The sequence below is a fragment of the Protopterus annectens genome, chromosome 7.part0 (assembly GCF_019279795.1).
Source record: "Protopterus annectens isolate FY-2018-M chromosome 7.part0, PAN1.0, whole genome shotgun sequence".
NCBI lineage: Eukaryota > Metazoa > Chordata > Ceratodontiformes > Protopteridae > Protopterus > Protopterus annectens.
In genome coordinates this window covers 483,217,004-483,238,758 of record NC_056739.1, presented here as the reverse complement: position 1 = coordinate 483,238,758, position 21,755 = coordinate 483,217,004, and the positions used below count along the sequence as shown (strand labels likewise).

The window sequence follows — 21,755 nt, the reverse complement described above, 5'->3', positions numbered from 1 at the left end:
GTAACCCTCTCGGTCAGGTCTCACCCTTGACATCCACATCCCTCCCCCACCCACCCAGTAAGGAAACCTCCGTAAAAACTTCTCCAAAGCCAACTTCATGCTACGCAAGTCAGAAGTGACAAACGTCATGCCACCCATGCAGACGGGAACTGAAAGTTTGACCGCTGAATCCTACACTAAGGCACTGTATGAGCACATCCACTCGTGCATGAATCGTGCCATCCCAAATATAACCAAGATGCTCTCCTCCAAAAAAAGGAAGCCAATCTGGTGGTCCCCTGCCATAAACAAACTTTATAACAAAAGGAAGAAACTGTTGCAGAAAAGAAGAAAATCCCAGGATGCAAAAAACTCCCTTACCAGCCTCAGTAAGAAGTTGAAATCCCTCATAAAATCCTCCAAAGCTAGTTACAAAAATAAAATTTCCAAAGATTACCACAAGGCATTCTATAGCTATGTCAAGAATCTAAATGGCAATGCTCAGATCTGCTCTCAGCTACAACAGAATGGCATTAAATATAATGATCCCAAGGATACTGCCAATTATCCTGGCAGATCAATTCAGTGCCAACTTCACACCCCTCTCACCCCCTAAAGAGCCCATCTCAATACAGAGAGATTGCCAAATTCCAGTAATAATGGCCACACAGGTAAAAACCGCACTCTCCAAAGCTAAGAATACAGCATCCATGGGACCAGATGACATCCCAGGCTGTGCACTACATGAACTACAAAATTAAATGGCACCTCACCTAAGTGTCTTGTTTAATCATAGCCTCAATTCAGGCTTCATGCCCACTGAGTGACACACAGCTACAGTTATCCCACTCCACAAGGGCGGGGATCCACCTTGGATCCTGGGAACTACTGCCCCATCAGTCTGACAAGCCTGATCTGCAAGGCCATGGAACGTATTACCAAGGAACTTATAAACAAAGACATTGGCAACCGTCAAACACTGGACCCCACCCAGTTTGGGTTCATGAATGGCCGATCTTGTCTCCTGAACCAGAGTGACTTCTTCAAATCAGTCTCCAGAGCTGTGGACGAGGCTAAGGCGGTCCACAAAGCCTATCTGGACCTCACCAAGGCCTTCAACACCATCCCCCAACTCTGGAATTATAGATAAACTTATTAAGCTGGGCATTAATCCCTGTGTTACTCAATGGGTTGCCAACTGGCTTACTGACAGAACCCACACTGTAAAAGTAGCAGACTCCAAATCCAGACAAGTGGAGTACTTCAGAGTTCAGTCCTGGGACCTCTCTTGTTGAAGTACAGGCCAACACTAAGGGACTCTGGCTAACAAACTTCACAGATGACCTCAAACTGGGAGTCATTACTGAATCCCCAAATGACGTAGATATTCTACAAGAGGGCCTTACAGAAACAGATGCTTGGTGCCAGAGCCATGGGCTCAAGCTCAATGCCAAGAAATGTATAGTTATCTCCTTTGGGTAAAAAACATGCACCCGTGAATTACCACATAGGTGGCAGTACACTAAAAACCGAAAGTGTGATAAGAGACTTAGGAACACAGGTGGACAGTGGTCTCACCTTCGATAACCACATCACCACAGCAGTCAGGAAATCTTTCTATGTGGCACACCTCATCACTAAAGGCTTTTCATCCAGAAAAAAAGGAGGTCATCGTCCCACTGTACTCATCCCTCATTAGACCTATTATAGAATACAATACCCCATTTGGTATGTACCTCTCAAGACATCTGCAACAACTGGAAAGGCCGCAGAAATACCTCACTAAAAGAATCACAGGCCTAAAGCAGATGCCCTATGCTGACCGTCTAAAAAAAAAAACTCCAATTATAGTCTGTCGCATATCGTCTACTCAGAGGCGATCTCTGCTTAACATACAAGTTCATGTCAAACCCACAGCTGCTGAACATGCTACACTTAAAGAAATCCCAGTCCCTCAGAGCCACACGCTCCAGGGATCTAAACTTTGTCATCACAATGAACAAAACATGCTGGAGGGATAGCATCCTGACCCAGAGACTCCCCAGACTCTGGAATAGACTGCCCATACATGTCAAGCAGAGCGCCTCTTTGGCCCTCTTCAAAAGGAACCTTGATGATTGGATGGGAAATTCACCCCGGGGATCACGTCAGTCACCCTGCTAGACAGGGGTCCAGGGAAGTAAATATTGTGGGAAGAAATAGCCAGGGAATTGTTATGGCTAGGCTTGTATAGGCCCTAGTGCCAATAGCCTAGTACCAACCTATGAACCTATGAAACAGATGCTATAATATTTATGTTCAAAAAAGAGGCAAGCTTTAACCAACATACAAGCTTGACAGTTGAGAATTCTAAAATGTACGTGTTACAGAAGAATATTTTTTCCCTTAATCTGTCAAAACATTTTCTATCCTTGTCAAAAGGACTGGTATTAACCAGATGTTTAGCCAGCGCAGCCAAGATCAGATAGCTACCAGGCCTGATCTGAAACACTATAAAATACTGAGGAACTTTGTATAGTCTGTTTTCTAAGGGATTACATCACAGGGAGCCAAGGAAAAGGATGAATGACCTGAGGGACCAGAAATGGCCACAGCAGTCTCTGTATTTAAGGTACTTTAACAGCCTGCTACGGTGGCAAAAGCTCTTCATTTTCAATTTGTGGCCAGCAGAAGGAAGAACAGAGGAACTAGTAGGTTATTACACAGTAAAGATGAAAAAGGTGCCCAATCCTTAGGGAAACTTAGCAGCAGTAATTATACAACAAATTTTATTTATTTACATTTGTTTACCGGGTAAATGTCAGACTGGGCAAGAGAGCCAGTTTTCAGCAGAGACCCGGGGAGAAAAGCTCCAGTACATACAACATAGTTATACAGCATGAAAAGATATACTTGTACAAAAACATCTTACTATAGGTTCTAAGGCATAAATGCCTCATATACAGTAAAAAATAAGTTCAAGGAATAAATGCATCATAGTACAAAATACAAAGTATAGCTAGCACTTTTGATCAATTAAATACACACCTTTTTTTACGATCAAATGATTAAGGAGGTATCACCAGGTGAGCTAAGTGGAGCAATTGAAAAAAGCAGACAAGCAGGAATATAGTATATAAAAAAAAATACAGGTTAGTCTGGGGGTGAACAGGAGCAAGTCCAGTGGGTTAAAAAATATTGTTTTAGTGCATGCTTGAAATCATGTGCGTTATTGATGGTTAATATATGTTGGGGAAGAGAGTTCCAGCATTTAGAGATTATGCAACTGTATAAAGAGTCACCATATGAGTTATGGGATTTGTTAACTTTGAGTAGTACCTAGTCAGCTGACTAGAGAGATTTAAGGTTTGTATATGGTTGGACATGGTCCCTTAGAGCTGGACAGTTATCTGGTTTATACATAACTGCGTGGGCAATTAATAGTTGATTTAATATAAGTAGGTTTGTGAGTTCTACCCAATTAACCTGATGGAGAGCAATAAAGTGATGTGTTTCTGGAGGGTGGTTAGATGCAAACCTGGCAATCTTATTGTAGCAGGATTCAAGGTTATTAATTTCTGTTTTGCGAAGGTTGGTAAATATTTGTGAATAAAGCAGGCGAGTTCTAGTCAAGGCCAGGGTTTGGCTCTGTATAGAATACAGAGTTTATACATACTTTTTTAATTGTAAGAGCTATGTTTGTTGAACCTCAATGCACTGTCAGTAGTGACCCCAAGTAGTTTTGTGTGTTCGATAGGTTCTACTTTAGTACCATTGGAAGAAAGGATAGTAAGAGGAGGTTGATTGTTAGGGATTGAAGCTTTTGAAAATACCGTAAGATTAATTTTACTGGGATTTAATATTAGTTGATGGGCTGCAAGGTAATTTTTTATGTTGTGAAGGGCAAATAAGTAGCAAAAAGTAATTTTTACAGTGAAAAGCACTTTATAAACACTTACCTTGGACTCTAAAAGTAAAAAGCTTCCTAGCTTTTCAAAAAAAAAAAAAAAAAAAGTGAGTCCTTTTTAAAATTTACTAAAAGTTGTGCAACATTCTATTAAAAAAAAAAGTTATGTACTCACCATAACATTCCAGGTGTGTTGTCCATCTCGCCTTCATTCTTTACTGGTTGGGCTCGGAACTGATCCTCGGTTCCGACTCAGCCTAATACAAAGCTCAAGGTCTTCCAGCTAGCTCATGGCTAAACCCTGTCCCATGATGCTCTAGGAAAGCTCCCCACATCTTGTTTGCAGATAAGTTAAATAAAGGTCACTGAATAAGTGAGAGTAATAAAGGTGGTCAAGAACATTAAAAGTCAATTTTTACCAGCTCAGTCCTCCAGGAGCAAAAGGCTGGGGGCAGGGGTGGGATGCAAGAATGAAGACGAGATGGACAACACAAATGAAACATTATTCTTTATGTGATGTTGTCTATCTCGCCTTCGTTCTTTACTGGTTGGGACAGCGTCCCTAGCACCAACTTTCTAAGGTGGCTCAAGGGACAATATTCTTCATAACAGTGGACCCAAAGGAGGCTCTGTTCCTGGAGGCCAAATCCACTTTGTAATGTGTGATACAGGTATGAGGGCTTTGCCCACGTCGCTGCAGCGCAAATGGTGTCAATAGGTAATCTTGCTCTAAAGGCAGAAGAGGTTGCAATGGTTCTAGTAGAATGATCTTTTACTTTATGAGAAAGGTCTTTGTTTTTTGATTGGTAAATAAAGGTAATACAATCCAAAAGCCACTTTGAAAGTGTGACTTTTGACAAAGTAACACCCTTTTTTGTGTCTGAGAAAGATGCAAATAACTGGTCAGATTTTCTGAAATCCCTTGTTCTATGCAAATAGAAACATAATTGCCTGTGTATATCCAGTTGGTGGAGCATATATTCTGCTTTGCTGCCATAATTCGGGGATAAAAACAGGTAATTCTGTGGACTGACTGAGGTTAAACTCTGAACATACTTTGGGTATGAAGGATGGGTTCATTCGTAGCGATACCCTGTCTTTATGAAAACCACATGGGGCGGCTTTATGGACAGTGCTTGCAGCTCTGAAACTCTTGTTGCAGAGGTAATAGCTATCAATAAAATGTTTTTTCAAGTAAGATACTTGAGGCTGCAGGATGATACCGGCTCAAAGGGGGGGGGGGGGGATCAAACATGACAAAACTGAAGTCCCATGGAGGTGGAGGGGCTTTAATTGGTGGTCTTAAGAGAATAGTACCTTTCAGAAAAGCCTTGCAAAGTCTGTGTGACACAAGGTTAGGGCCCGATTCTCCCAAATGAAAATTAGACATGGCAGCCAGCTGGCCTCTAATAGTAGCTGCAGCTGCCCCTTCATTAAACAGTTTTGCCAGGAATTCAAGAACAGAAAGCTATTGGGGCAGAGAAGGGATCAATGTAATTATTCAAGGCCCATGAAGAGAATCTTTTCCATTTGCTTTCATACGACCTCCTTGTCGAAGCTTTGTGGGACGAGATCAAAATATGCTTTATTGACGTGGAAAGGTTAGGGAGCCTGGCTATGGTTGGAATCGGAGCAGCCAAGCTGTCAACTTGAGTATGGAGGGAGGGGTGGAGCGTCCCTGATGCATGGGTCAGGAGGTCTGGAACTGGGTCCAGAATCTATAGCTCCTTCTGAAGATGAGGCCAGAGGAAGGGGGATGAGATTTGACGACACCAGTATGGGGTGATAAGTATTAAGCTTCTTTCCAATAGACTGGCTTTCTGAGGATCCTTTGGAATAGAGGGAAAATGAGGAAAGGCGCACAGGAGCCTCAAGGGCCAATAATCAACAAATGCATCGCCTGGTGACTCCCCCAGAGGGGGGATAAGGGCAAAGTAGCTGCTGCATTTGGCATTCAAGGATGTGGCAAAAAGTTTGCAGCAAGGCTGGCCCCACTTGCAGAAGATATCTTCCACTACTATCTGGTTTATGTACCACTCATGAGGCATCAGAATTGCTCCACTGAATTTGTCTGCAATCACGTTTGGATTTACCAAGGATGTGCATTGCTATCAGAAAGTGTTGGAAGGAGGTTGCCCAGTGCCATACCCTCAGGCCTCCCGACAAAGGGGGTAAAATTTTGTTCCTCGTTTGTTTATATACCATAAAACTGACATGTCTGTCTGTATTGTAATAGTTCATAGCAGAAGAGTTTCCGGGAATGCTTGTAACGCTAACAGCACCACTCATCTCTAGAACATCGATATGCAAATGGGCCCGATGGTCCTGGCAAGTGCCTTGAACTGTCTCTCCCCGACAATGATCCCCCACCCTATCTGGGAAGCGTCCGTGGTCACTGTAGATAAAGGGTTGGGGGGGGGGGTGACCTAATGTTACATGAGTGGAGTAAAGCCACTAATGAAGGTCTTTCTTGCAAGATTCAGTTATCAAAATTTGGTGGGACATGGGCAGTTCCTGCATGGACCACTGAGTGAATAGTAGCCACTGAAGTATTCTCATGTGCAGGTGTGCCAACGGAATTAAAGTAATTGTAGTTGCCATAGTTCCCAGTACTTTGAGGACTGTTCTCGTCTGCACTTCTCTTTTGGAAAGAAGGTTAAGGACTTGATAGTGTAAGACTTGAACTCTTTTGGAGGGGAGTTTTGCCATCATATTTTTTGTGTTTAGATCTGTGCCCTTATATAAAGGCAATATGCTTGGATAGCAACAAAGCAGATTTCTCGTAGTTTATTGTAATTCCCAGGTGAGAGCAGAGGTGTAAAGTGGTGTGTCTCGCTTTGGATAGTAGATTCTCGGTGGTGGCAGTTAGGAGCCAGTCGACTAGGTACGGAAACACTCAATACTAGGCATCTCAAGTGAGCCGCGAGTACTGCCATACACTTGAACACTCTGGGGGCTGTAGTGAGACCAAAGGGCAGAGCTCGAAACTGGTAGTGGCTGGCTCCCAGCTGAAAGTGCAGACAACTCCTGATCTCCTGTCCATCTTTATGTGGTAGCACGCATCCTAGAGATCTATAAAGCACATTCAGTCATCTTGTCCCAGAAAAGGGAGTACTGACTGCAGTGTTACCATCCAGAACTTTGACTTTCTTTCTGAATTGTTTAGTCTGCTGAGATCCAGTATGGGTCTCAAGTCCCCCGTTTTCTTTGGAACTAAAAAGAACCTTGAGTAAGTTTCGGATCCTATTTGGTCTGTGGGGACTGTCTGTAGGACTCTTTCTAGCAACATCTGTATTTCTAAGTTTGCCTGTTCCCTTTGACTGGGTGGAACATCCAGGATGTTTATTATGTTTGGGATGGGGAAAGGAAAGGGTACGGAGTAACCACTGGATACAATGCTTTGTTCCCATTTCTCTTGTTATTTTTAGCCAGGCTTATGGGTCCAAAGATAAGCAACCCCCGACTGCCTCCAGAGATGGACAGGCAAGCCTCCTTTTAGGAACACTGAAAGGGCTTACCAAAGAAAGATTTCCTGTCGCCCTGATTTTGCGGACCCCCTCTGCCACATGGCCAGCATCTTCCATTACTGCTTTTCCCTCTCTGCCCCTGGGGGAAGACTCACCACGTGTATCCTGGAAAGTTCTCAGATTTTCAGAACCACGTTTTTCCTCCCTTTTAACCCTTAGGATAAGGTCTAGTAGGTAGAGAAAAACAGACTCATACAGCAGATTTTTTTTTTTCTTCCTGTTCACACCTGGTTAGTGCGTCTAACTTTTGGACCAAACAGGGATGAGCTGTCAAAAGGGGCATTGACAAAGGAAGATTTAAAGGTCTCTGCAAAGTCACACAAGCACATCCAGGAAGGTCTCATGAAGGAAATTCCTGAACCCATTGCCCTACACTCTCCATCCGCTGCACACGAAATGAGTCTTATGGAGGAGCTGACCACTGAATTTAAGGTGGAGAGCTGAAAGGAGACCACCTCTGAAACCCCTTTAGCCACTGAACCTTGGGAGGGTGTTCTCCTAGCTCTTTTAGGAGATCCCTCTGAAGCCTTGCAGAGTGTGAGATAATTCAGCAATCTCAGTGCAAATGTCACTGAAGAAAACGTGCGCTTTCCTTATCTGTCCATCGTATGAGATGGTGGCACATGGGACAGACGAGGATATCTCCTAAAGTTCCTTCTTGGTAGCTGCTGCCATCACCATAGCATCTACTGGGACACCTTTCATGAGAAAAGTCTTATTCGTGGGGGAAGTAATGAATTGTTTTTGCCTATGGGAAAAAGGCTCCACTGAATCTGGAGACTCCCACGCCTTTCGACAAATTAGGTCCATGAGTTTGTCGAAAGACAGAGACACCCAAGTGGCACAAAGGTGAGACCCAAAAGCCTTCAGGTATACAGACTCCTCCTCAGAAGGCTTGATGGACTTCCAGCCACCTCTCTGCTTAAGAATCTGCAGGATGTCTGAGAAAGCGACATCCTCAGAGGGTGACCATGGGGACCATTCTGACTAAGGATCTGTATCAGATGTGACAGACTCCTCTGAGGAGTCTAAATGCTTCCTCTTGCATAGTCTCTTCCGACGGACCTCTTCAGAAGGGTATTCTGGAGAGGTTTTGGAAGCTAGGGGTTCACCCAATGGGACATCCTGAGGCTTAGGGTCTCAACAACTGCTTGGATGCAGTGGTGCCTAAACAGATGTCGGTGCCTTTGGGGGAAGAATGTCTGCAGCTGAAAGTGGGGCTGCCTGTGGAGACAGCACTCTCATCACCACGAAGGTTCCCCCAGTTCCGAAGAACTACAAGGTATCCCCGGAACCAAGGGGGCTGACTCCGTGGCCAATGTAGGAGCAAAGCTCACCAGCGCAGAGGACCCGAGAGGTAAGTTCAGATCAGACAACTGTCTGATCAGACTCTTCTCCCTGGACCTGACCAGACAGCGTCGGCTCCTAGACTCCTTGAGTTCAGACAGAAATGAGGATGTCAGAGCGGCAGTCGGGCCTGAAGAGCCTGGTGTAGGTCTCTGGTCCGACAGTTCCACTACAATCAGCTCCAGACACTAACTCAGAGGTCCCAGGATCAGATCAGGGCAGGATTATATGGAGGAGAGGTATACTTGGCTGGTTCTGAATCTCTATGGGTTGCAGCCGACAACAGTTTGCCAGTGCCGGTGTCCTTAAAAGTCTCCGCACTACGCAATCCACAGCATCATCAGAAAGGCTCCTGGAGGATCGAGAGGAGGGTGTAGGAGATCTAACGGGCTGAAGTAAGGGTGATCTCAAAGTTGGAGAAACCGGCTCCAATTCTGGAGACCAGCTCAGTAAATGAAATTCCATCAGCACCAAAACCACAGGAGGAGCCAAGGAAGAAGGTTTTTCAAGCCTAACAGACTTTGGGTCTGAGGATTACTCTTTTGCTAATTTTTTTGTCCACTCCAAATGAGCACCAGTAGAAGATCATCTCCCCCACCCCCCGACTTTTCAGATCTGGACGATGGGGATTTTGATGATTTAGACGTACCCTGACCTTCAATTGCCTCTGTGAAAGGGGACTTTACTAAACCTCTCAGTATCACCTTATTTTTCTGTCAAGCAACACTCTGACTGAATGAATGGCAAATTGCACACGATTCATGTAAATCGACTGCACCAAAGCAGTACACACAAACTGTGTGACCATCCTTCAATGACATCTTCTGGTTAACACTTCTGGCACTTCTTGAACACAGAGAGTTTAGTTTCCTTTGGATCCCTGGACATTTTGCCAGCAGCTGCAACAGCAACAACTATACTAGCCTACACACTGAGAAAAAATGTGTACAAATTAAAAATTTTTTTTTAACCACAACAATCAACTAGCACTACAATCAGAGAAAAAAGGCAGTTCTCTAAATGAAATGAATCTACCCAATATAAAGAGAAATGTAGAAGGGTGGGAAAGGCCCTCTAAGTTAAATGGACCAACGGGAGCCCTCTAACTTAAATGAGCTTACCAGGCAAAGGGAGGTAACAAGTACCTTTAATTTACAAGCTTTCTAACTTAAACAAGCTTGAATAAGGTAACTAAAAAGGAAGTTTCCTCAAAAAAAGGTGCTTAGAAAGGTATAAAATTTAGCCGGGATAGGGAAGGGAAAAAAGGCCTACAGAAAGAAAACAGCCAACAGCACAACAAGCAACAGAGCGAACACTCTAAGCTCAAACAAATGTAATAAACACTAGAAAACCCAATAAGTATTAATAAACTACAGTTAGAAAATGTTCACGTAGCCAGAGCCAAAATGGAAGTACCCAATCTTGTTTAGCAGCAAACGAGATCTGGAGAACTTTCCTAGAGCATCATGGGATAGGGTTTAGCCACAAGCTAGTTGGAAGACCTTAAGCTTTGTATTAGGTAGAGTCGGAACACAGGATCGGTCCCAAACTTAACCAGTAAAGAAAGAATGAAGGTGAGACAGGACAACATCACATCAATCAATTTTACATAAAAAGTTCAGTTTGAATTATAAAATTAAAATGTAGAACTTTTTCCACCTGAAAGGAACCTACCTGCCCAACAATGTAAAGTGTGAACCAACCACTGATCCTTAAAAGCCTTCAGGAGGAGCACTCTTCAGTGCCAGGAATGGTATGAAGGGCTTGGCGCTCACACCTCTCTTAGTCAAGCTTCAGCTGACTAATGGCTTTGGTGTGTGGAAGGGACTCAAACCTTTGGAAGCTAGCTAGCCATTACATCTTTAGCAGGAAATAAACTATACAGCTAAGGCTACTGCAGAAGTGATAAATGATGATCGTTACCAAACATCGTGCAAGTACAAACCCAGACTAGACAGTAATGTAGTTACGGAAGACCCGCTGTTTCCCATCACCACATTTGCCATTTCCACTGCTTTCATCTTATTTACAAAAATGCTGCTCTGTAAAATCATCCAATTGGGATGTTTCATATTTTTTTCTACTACTATCTTGGTTACTTCATTGGCGTTTTTGCTTTTATGCAAAAACAATTTAATGATTACTCTAATTCACTTAGAAATCATCTTACAAATGTAATCAAATAAAGAAAAGTTGTGTAAAACCTTACCATAACAACAGATGTCCTCTCCTCTTCCATGTTGCAGTATTCTACATAAGGGTTTACATGTGTTTTGTATTACACATTTTCTGGACAGTAAAACATATGAAACTATAATATATGGCATTATTGACTGAATATATCCCTCAGCGATTTAAAGAAAATTAAAAAGTTTAGAAGGGAAAGGGCAAAAAGAGAGGAAAAACCTAAAGCAGTTGAGAAGTACGCTTTAAGAGGTCTGGGCGACAGGCAAAATTAGAGGCAGTTGAGATAAGCTTTTGGGTAAAAGTGAGGTGTAGTATTCCTCAATCTGCAAATTGAATGGGGATGAGTACTACAGTTGTAACTATTATATACAAAATGCACCCATTTTGGGGTTTCAGATTCTGTAGCAGATGCTTGGAATTCAGTATAAAGTACAGTTTTGTACCTACCATAAATGTAGATGTCCGATAGGTATGCATCTGCAGTCATAACATATGGGTTTGTCCTGCCTCAGGCAGCCCTTCGGTCGGCCGGATTCCAAAGTCTGGGTCTGGCCTCGGCTGATGTCGCACTTCACCCGACGTCATCGCTCCTGGGGTATAAAGGCATCAGCCGACGCCATTTTCCTCAGTGTTTCTTGCCCCAGATGCCAGGTGCCCTCTAGGAAGGCTAAATTTGGATAAAGTAGAAAATTCCAAACAGTAGAAATCAAAAGGAATATATACATATATACATACAAACAAATACACCATAATAGATTCCCCCAGCTAGCTAAGAGAGGGGTAAGTACCCTAGGAATACCACAGAGGGGAAGGAGGGTGGGTAATCCTGACTGCAGATGCATACCTATCGGACATCTACATTTATGGTAGGTACAAAACTGTACTATGTCCTTCAAGGATGCATCTGCAGTCATAACATATGGGTAGAATACCATAGCCAAACTGGGGGAGGAGGCACTAAGATAATGATGGTGTAGTTAAGATCCCTTGTAAAACTGCAGTTGCAAAACCTGCTCGGGATCTGGAGTATAAAGGAAGATTGCAATGCTTGGCAAATGTATGCACGGAGCTCCAAGTAGCAGCTTCTAAAATGTCTTTGGTAGCCACTCCTCATAGGAAAGCTGTAGTGGTGGCTGTAGCTCTTGTGGAGTGAGGCCTGATATTTTCAAGAGTTGTCTTTCCATGAAAAGAGTAACAGAATCGAATGCAATTTCCTATCCATTTTGAAATTGTCTGTTTGGAAATTGCTTTTCCTTGCACCCCTGTTGCATAAGCTACCAGAAGCTGGTCAGTTTTTCTGTTGGTCTTAGTTCTGTCCAGATAGTAGTGCAGTTGTCTGTGCACATCCAAGGTGTGTAGTAGTTCCCCCCCCCCCCTGTTCTGTGGGTTAGGGAAGAACGTAGGTAAATGAATAGCTTGGTATAAGGATACTCTGGATACCACCTTTGGCATGAAAGTAGGATTGGTTCTCAGAGAGACACTATCCTGGTGAAAGATAAGGAACGGCTGCACTGCCATTAAGGCCTGTAACTCAGATACCCTTCTTGCTGAAGTGATTGCTAGAAGGAAGGCAGTTTTCCAAGATAAGAACTGTAAGTCTGCTGATGCTGCTGGTTCAAAAGGAGGAAGTGTTAATTTTTCCAGCACAAAATTGAGATCCCATGCAGGTAGAGGTGGTTTCCTTGGAGGTTTTACATTTTTGATCCCTCTTAGAAATTGTCTGAGGAGAGGTTGAGAGAAGATAGGAGGATCCATGTTGTACTCTGCTGAAATTGCTGAAGCATGAATCTTAATGGAAGAATAGTACAGGCCATTGTGGAACAGTTCTGCTAAGTATTCTAGGATGTGTGCTAGGTTTGCCAGTGTGACATCTGTTCCCTTTGATGCACTCCAAATGAGGAATCTCTTCCATTTGGCTGAGTATGTTTTCCTTGTGGAGGGTCTGCGAGCCTCCAGGATAATGTCCTTGACCCTCTGAGATAACACAGGCTGGTTTTCCTTTATGCAATTTTCCAGGCAGTTAGCTGCAGTGTTTTCAAGTTTGGATGCAGGGTCTTGTAGTTGTTCTGTGTTAGAAGTAAAGGCCATAGAGGTAGAGGCCATGAGTTCGCCCGAGACATGCTTCTCAGTAGTGGGTACCAATGCTGCCTTGGCCAGTCTGGAGCTATCAGAATTACCTTTGGCTGTTCCTCCCTGATCTTCAGTAGAACTTTGTACATCAATGGGAGAGGTGGAAAGGCATAAACTGTCATGGCCTTCCAGCTGAAAGAGAGGGAGTCCACCCTCCAGGCTTGTGGGTGGTATTCTCTTGAGCAGAATTTCTTCAGTTGGTGGTTGAGTGGGGAGGCGAACAGGTCTATCTCTGGCATTCCCCATGTCTTTGTTATGGTTTTGAAGATGTCTGGATGCAGCATCCATTCGTGAGCATCCGTGGTAGTTCTGCTTAATCTGTCTGCTAGTGAATTTTCTTTTCCTGGTACGAATCTGGCCTGCAGTTGAATGTTGAGATTCAGGCCTAGATTCCACAGATCCATTGCCATCCGGCATAGAGGGTAGGAATGCGTGCCTCCCTGTTTGTTGATGTACCACATGACTGTGGTATTGTCCGTCCTTATCAGCAGGTGTCCTTGCTGGAGGAATGGTTTGAATGCCTCGATTGCATGCCTCACTGCCAGCATCTCCTTTAGATTTATGTGCAGATTCAGCTGGTCTTGGGACCATAGGCCTTGGATATACTTGCCTTCCATGTGTGCCCCCCAGCCTAGGTCTGAGGCGTCCGTGGTGATGGTCTGCCTTGGTTGTGGTTTGTGGAAAGGCAACCCTCTGTTGGTCTAGCAGGCCTGAGCCCACCACAGGAATTCTTGTTTCAGGCATGGAATGATTGGTATCATGGTTTCTAGACTGTGTCTGTGTTGAGACCATATATTCCTTAGGTACCATTGTAATTTTCTCATATGCAGTCTGGCACGTGGGATCAAGATTATGCAGGATGCTATGTAACCCAGGGCCTGCAGGACTTTCCTTGCAGTAAGCTGAGTTTGTCTCGTCAATGCCATGAAGTAAAGTGGAAGTTGCTTTTGTTTCTCTTCTGTGAGAAAAGCCATCTGAGTTATTGTGTCCAGTTCTGCACCCAAAAATGTTATCCTTTGGGATGGCACTAGTCTTGACTTCTGTATGTTGACTGTGTATCCCAAGGCTTGTAGCAGTTGTATGACATAGGCCAAATCCTTTATTATTTTTGTCTTGTTGTCCGCTTGTATTAGGCAGTCGTCCAGGTATGGATAGATTTGAATTCCCTGAAGCCTGCAATGTGCAATTTCTGATGCCAGGCATTTCGTGAATACTCCGGGCGCAGTAGATAAGCCAAAGGGCAATGCTGAGAATTGACAATGCTCTGATCCTGCAAGAAATCTGAGGTGTCTTCTGCAATCTGGTCGTATGGGGACGTGCAGGTATGCCTCCTTGAGATCTAGAGTCACCAGCCAAGACTCCTTGCCCAACATGGGAAGAAGTTGCTGTAGGGTCAGCATCTTGAATTTTGGTACTATGAGATATGTGTTCAGTGCGGACAAGTCGAGAATAGGCCTCCATTGAGTTTCTTTTCTTGGTACAAGGAATAGTCTGGAGTAAAATCCTTGGCCTTGTTCCATAGCTGGTACCTTTTCCATTGCTCTCATCCTTAGTAAGTTGATTTGTTTTAGAGCCTCTGACTCCTGGCTTGATGGAAGGTTTGGCATTCCTCTATTTTTTGGTAAAGTGTGGAAGTGAAACCTGTAGCCTTTGTCTATTGTTTGCAAAGTCCATTTGTCTCCTGCCAGTTTTTTGAAAATAAAGCTAACTTTCCGCCCAAGGGTGCTTCCAGTTGTTCCCTGGTAGGCGGAATCAGAGCCAAGTCATTGTGTCTGTCCTGTGGAAGTGGTTGCAGTCATAGCTGTGGCGGCACTCCTCTGGTTGTCAGTTTGCCACCGACGGCCCCTGTAGGCACCCCTTGTTTGGCCTCTGCCTCTTGGGCGTCTATTTCTGCCTCTCTGTGCTCTGGAGGTGTCTGGAAAGGACCAATTCTTTGAAGGCCAATTTCTGCTGAACCTCGGAGATTGGACCTGCAGAAAATCCTTGACTGTTTGCACAGATTTTGCTTTTTCTTCCACTTTCTTTAGAACCTCCTGTGCAGGGGAGCCAAATAAACTTTGTTTCTCCATAGGGGCATCTAGGAGTTTAGACTTAACATGGTCTGGCAAGGATTGTTCTTTTAGCCAGGCATGCCTTCGAATCACTGCTCCAGTCATAGCTGATCTAAATGAAGCCTCCAGTGCATCATAGCCGCATTTTAAGAAATGATTACTGACCTGCTGTGAGTTGTGTACCAAATCCTGAAGGGACTTACGGTCTAAAGGTTCAGGAGAGGAAAGCTTTTTATTCAGCTGATCTAACAAAAATTCCTGGTACTGTATCATGTGAAATTGACAGTTTAAACCTCTGGCAGAAAGAGTAGCAGATGTATAAACCTTTTTACCCCATCTCTCTAATGCTCTCGATTCTCTTTCAGAGGGTAGGGGGTTTTTGGCAGAGGCAGCTGCAACACCCTTAGGGCCCTCAGAAATGGTTTCAGGGTCTGCAGCGTGGGCCTTATACAAGTGGAAGTGAGAATCCGGGACCCCGTAATATCTGTCAGGTTTGGCAGGGGCCGGGAAAAGAGAATCAGGGGCAGAACTGGCATCATTGTATGCATCATCAACAACTGATAGTACAGGTGGTATGGCTAACGGCCTATGCTGTGGTAAGTGTAAAAAAGTCCTTAGCCTTTTCCTAGAATCAGAAAAATCCTGACCCTGCCATTGGAAGTGTTCCCTCATTGAGTGTAGGGTTTCCCCAAATGAAAATTCTTCTGGGGGGAGGCAGAAGGAATGGAGTCTTCTGCATCCGAATCCTCATAAGGTGAGTATGGCCCTTCCTGATGGTCTGATAACTCTGATCCATCCGAGGAATAGTCAGAGGAGAGAGGTTCAGGGGGTACAGTCCTAGGCCTTTTTTCAGGAGGATGTGAGGCCCTGTCTGGGTGAGGTTGGGATCCCCTGATCAGAGAAATAAGGTCCTCAGCCAGGCTGAGAATCTGAGAACTAGAGGAAGGTCTGTGAGAGGGAGCTTTAGCAGGTAAGGCCTTGGAAAGTTTAGCTGCTTTAGCCCTGGAGAAGGCCTTAATAGACATAGAAGCAGGGGGCCTAGCTGCCCCACGTGCAGGAGTAGAGATGTCCAACGGAATGGTGTCGGACAATTCCTGTGTGCCTGCTTCTTCGGTAAGAATTTATGTAGCTGACTCAGCCGGGGCCTGTGAGGCCTCGGTTGACGGAGGCATGCTTGCGGCCGAAGGAAGAACCGAGGACTCTGTTTCAGCCGAAACTGAGACTCGCGGTAGGCCTAACCGTGGTTTCAGCCGAAACCGCGGGCCGCGAGTGTCGGTCCTTTTCCTTGCATTTTTTGGCTAAATATGTAGTCGGAGTCTCCGACGGCATTTTATATGCAAAAGCGGGACCAAAAAACTCTTCAGCAAACTCCGACCGACGTCTAAGTGTCCGTCGGTTGAAGGAAGCACAGGCTAAACAAGCTGATACGTCGTGGTCTGGGCATAAGCAAGGAAGGCAGTAAGAGTGGAAATCCTTATGAGGTATTTGTTTCCCACAAGTTAAACAATTATTTACTTTGTCTGACATCGGCTGAGGCAAGAAAGAGTCCCCAACGGGGTACGTAGCTTTTTTAGAAGTCTTCGTAGCTGAAATCTCTGGATCTGACCGACCGGCACTTGCGAACAGCTTCTGCTTCGGGCACCGCGTGGCAAGAAAGACTGAGGAAAATGGCGTCGGCTGATGCCTTTATACCTTTGACGTCGGGTGAAGTGCGACATCAGCCGAGGCCAGACCCAGACTTTGGAATCCGGCCGACCGAAGGGCTGCCTGAGGCAGGACAACCCATATGTTATGACTGCAGATGCATCCTTGAAGGACATCACTAGAAAGGTAAGTATAATGTTGGTAAACAGCATTAAATAGCTATTATCACATGTGTTAACAGCAAGACTCAATGTGAGGTTGCATTTCTAGTAACCAGTGTAAAGATGAGGCCGATTTAAAAGCTTTCTTCAATGCAGTGTTCGGACTCTGGTGATAATTTACATTAGTGTGAAGTAAGGTAGTAAAAGGGTTGCGAAAATGAACACACGACTATTTTCAAAATGTTTAGGATGTTAGGGCAGCAGCACACAGTTGTAAAACTATACTTCTGCATCAATAGTCTAAGCAGCATGCCAAGACACAAACCTGGTCCAGTATTCTCCATTATCGCCCTAGCAGGGTATCCTACACATGACTATAAAGATGAATAGTATAATGAATATAGAGCATGGCATACCAGCAAATTTACATAGCAGGTGAAAAGGACAATTTCCTTTTTAAGAACATTTTAAAACAGTATTTTATAGCACTAACCAAATTCATTTAAATAGTGTAATGGTCTCATGATCTCAGAAATTTACTTAACTATTGAGTGCAAATGTTTTCACACAGGCTGAAAATGGCCTTAGACAAAAGCACCAACTTTTATTAAATGTAGTCAACTTTATTTTTATGCTCTGTAGTGTATTTCTACCAAAGGGAAAAGACTGAGGTGGCTTTCATTTGAATTTTATGTAAAACGCATTAGTGTTTTAACAGCTATAACCCTCCTTACAATAATGCCAGACCATATGCAACTCAATCTTATGAGCAGAGGGAAGCTACAGGGGGATAAGCCCTCCTTAAATAATTACTACAAGAAAGTGCCTAACAAATCCCTAGCACCAATAAAACATCTACACTGCGGAACCTAATCCAAGAGTATCTCAGAGACTTCACTCACTTCTGAGAAAAAAATGTAAAATGTATTAATCACCCCAAACATGAATCGCATTTTGCATTACTTAGGTCTCAGTCTGCTAAATGGGAAATACTGCTATCTCAAACAAATCTAATTCAATATGTAAAATAAGCATTTTTTGTGCTTGTAATGGGAAACAAACAGATGCAGTCCTAATAAACTTCGTAAGGCAAGTTTTAAGAATATAACATTTTATCTAAGGCTGAAAAAATCTACTGCACAAAAAGAATGGAAATATGGATAAATAATCACACAGACCACAGATTAAATCTGTGAAGGTGCATGAATAAACATCTAACAAAACATGCATATGTGGGAAGCAACAGATCACATATACCACAATGACATTTATGCATACACAAACATACCAGAGCATAAAAGACATGCACCCTGCACCAAATGAAAATATGCTGCAATTGAAGCAGATTTTCCTATCAGGTTTAACCACTAGCAACTATGAAATTACAACATTCCAAGTACATTTTTTCAAAATTGTGATACCAATTTCTTTCCCTTAATTTAAGAACAGATGCATTCAAGACTTTTTTTTTGTATACCGGGACATCATACAACCAGTTTCAAGATGTACTTTGCCACTTTGCTGTGTGCATATGTTAGAACTATTAACTGAGAAAAAAACGTCAGTCACACTGGTCACCAGGAAGGTCCAAGTAATACACAAACTACCAAGGTAAAAAAACAAATTCTTTAATGTTCCAGTACACCAAACAGATTTAGCGCTTTCATTCCACAAGGGAATTTCATGAGAATAACCCAGCACTAATTAATTGGCAATTAAATAATCAAACCACTTAACATTACAATACTTCATTGATCAATACCCAACTGACTTGAAGCTACAAAAGTGAATGCAGCAATGATGAAAAACTACACCAATAAAAAGTATGCAGCAATAAAAAAATATATGACCACAGTATAATATATATATTTTTTATTGCTGCATACTTTTTATTGGTGCATTTTTTCATCATTGCTGCATTCACTGTTGCACCTTTGTTAAGTCAGTCAATTAGGCATTGACCAATGAAGTATTGTAATGTTAAGTGGTTTGACTATTTAATTGCCAATTAATTAATGCTGGGTTATTCTGATGAAATTCCCTTGTGGAATGAAAGTGCTAAATCTGTTTGGTGTACTGGAACATTAAAGAATTTGTTTTTTACCTTGGTAGTTTGTGGATTACTTGGACCTTCCTGGTGACCAGTGCGCCTGACTTTTTTCTCAGTTATTTGTGCTTTGTGTACACAGTTATTTTCCACCTTTTTGCTTCTTGGTATATGTTAGCACTATCCTGAAATCAATCAAGTGACAAGCTGCCATAAGCATTATATAGAGTTAAGCTACTTGGGCAATAACTCAGTTTGAAACAAGTTTGAATTTGAGTTAAATATTGGGAGAACTGGGTCTCAAGTCAAAAAAATTCTGAGGTATTAAAAATTCACGGCAGTGTTATGACAAGTAATAAGCTTGTGATTGCTGTCCTCTGGAACAGGCTTCCTATTCATGTGAAGCAGAACCCTTCCCTATCTTGAAGTGAAATCTCAACCAATGGAAGGGAAATCTCAAATTAACTCCTGGGGTGACACCCATGTCCGTTACGGACAGAGACAGTCTGTAAAAAGTCAAAACCCCATTGCTGTCCCTTGTTATCTTTCCCTTAGGGATAGAAAATTACAGAAAATCTGGCTAGGTTTATAACGGCCATTGAGCCGTTAGCCTAGTAACCTCCTAGGAACCTAAGAGTTACTGGTAATTCATCAGTCATGCAACACCGCCATTGCCTCCTGCAAGACAAAGGATTAAGTACAACACGAAGGTTAGAACATAATGCACCAATGGTGAAATATCTGCAGCACCACAAGGAAATTCATTCCTTTGGGCCATGTGCCTAAATAAAGCCTTTAACAGATACTATCCATTCCCACATTCTTTACCACAAAGGTTTAATTCTTAGACACAATCTGAAAACGGCAGTGCTTTCGAAAGCCAGTGAATGAAAACTCTGCACATATTAAACTCATATTCACAAGCCTGCCTTCCAATTAAAATACAGTAGTGTAAACCTCTACAAGAAAATCTGCTTCTAAAATGGTTGAACTGTAACTATGCACTACCTTGCACAGATGAGTACTCACACATATCCATGTAAACAGCTACTAACCTCGCCTATTGCTCGCTTATAACTCTGAACAGGATCAAAGGGAGAGAAGCAAGGAAAGGGAGGCAAAGGAAAGGAAATCCAAAATAGTTAAAGACAATTAAAGTAATGAGTAGCAAAAACAAATGTCACCTTCCACAAAACACATCCTTAACTAAGATAACTAAAAGCAGGAAGCAATACACAAAACTATCAGTGACTTGAGTGTCAAGCTATATCAAAAATGTTTTACCTGAAAAAGAATAAATAAAACGGCATAAAGCATACAATTTGCTCAGTTAATACAGAGGCTTAATACAACCACAGGAGCCAAGGTCTTAAAACTGTTTGGGAAAATAAGGGAAAGAGAACAGTTTTACTTGAAATTAAATCCATTTTTGTCATTAATCTCTGCCGTTTCAAGAAAAACTTGAAAATGCACCACTTACACTTGCCTTTGAAAAGCTGTCAGAAGCATCTTACATATGCCAATGCTCATTCAACAGGAATGACTAGTTTTCATCTCCAACTCCTAAAATTACGTTTTCCTGATACAAACCAAGATGCAGTGCTTTCAACAACTTTCACAGATTAATCAAGTACCCTAGCAATAGCGTTCCACTGATCCCGGTCACCTGGAGAACATCTAGTATCAAGACGCCGTCACCATGAGATACACATTAAGAGTTATGAGAAAGTACAGTTGTGTACACTTACCATAAATGTAGATCCTTGAGTGTATTCACTGTTGCAGAATTCACATTTGGGTTATCCCTGCCAGGGTCGCCCTCAGTTGGCCCAAATACCAGAGGCTTAGTATTTCTGTGGTTGCCGTTGCTCCAGGACTGACGTCAGGTAGTCGGTGGTATAAAATAAGGCAGCCGACGCCATTACATCAGTTTTTCTTGCCCTGTTAGGAGCCCCCAAGAGGGGGCTAGGTTATGGTGGAAGAACACCACCAGCAGAAAGTAAATACCAAAAATTCATTGCAAGGAGAGAGAGAGACTGAGAAAGAGACAAGGGGGTCAAGGGAGGGAAACCAGGACTGCAACAGTGAATACACTCGAACATAACTGTACTATGTTTTTCGTTTCACTGTTGTAGTCATTACATTTGGGTTGATTCCCAAAGCTGAAGAAAAGGGTGGAGGCAGTCAAGAAGACTGGGGGCTGGCTAGGATGCACTGCAAGACTGTGGTGGCAAAGCCTGCTCTGGATTTGGAGAAGATAGGCAGGTGGTAATGCTTGGTGAAAGTATAGTGAAGGTATGAAAAGATGTCCATGTTGCAACCTGCAGGATGTCCCTGGTGGGGACCCCTCTGAGGAAAGCTGCAAAGGTGGAGGTTGCTCTGGTAGAATGTGTCCTGACCCCCTTGATGGGATGTCTCCAGTGTTGCTTGTAGCAGAAATGGATGCAGTGTGCTATCCATTTGGAAATGGTTTGCTTGGACTTGGCCTTGCCCTCTGCTCCTGCAGCAAAGCTGACTAACAATCGATCAGTTGTTCTAAATGACTTAGTCCTGTCTAGGTAGAATCTGAGCTGTCTGTGCACATCTAGAGAGTGCAGAATCCTTTCCCCCTTGTTTTGTGGGTTAGGGAAAAAGGTGGGTAAATGAATGGCTTGGTTGAGAGCCACACTGGACACTACTTTTGGTATGAAGGATGGGTTAAGTCCTGAGGGAAACCCTGTCAGCATGGAAAATGATGAAGGGCTCTACAGCCATTAGTGTTTGTAGCTCGGATACTCTTCTTGCTGAAGTGATGGC

General features: G+C 43.2%; 1 protein-coding gene across 1 annotated transcript in view; it reads right to left on the bottom strand.

Moving 5' to 3' along the window:
- MINK1 (misshapen like kinase 1) overlaps nt 1-21,755 on the bottom strand; it is a 1,658,622-nt gene that overhangs the window by 422,795 nt on the left and 1,214,072 nt on the right. The window contains exon 23 of the mRNA XM_044077078.1: nt 20,015-20,038. Within this exon, the coding sequence (XP_043933013.1) occupies nt 20,015-20,038 (24 nt within the window). The remainder of the gene's footprint in view (nt 1-20,014; nt 20,039-21,755) is intronic.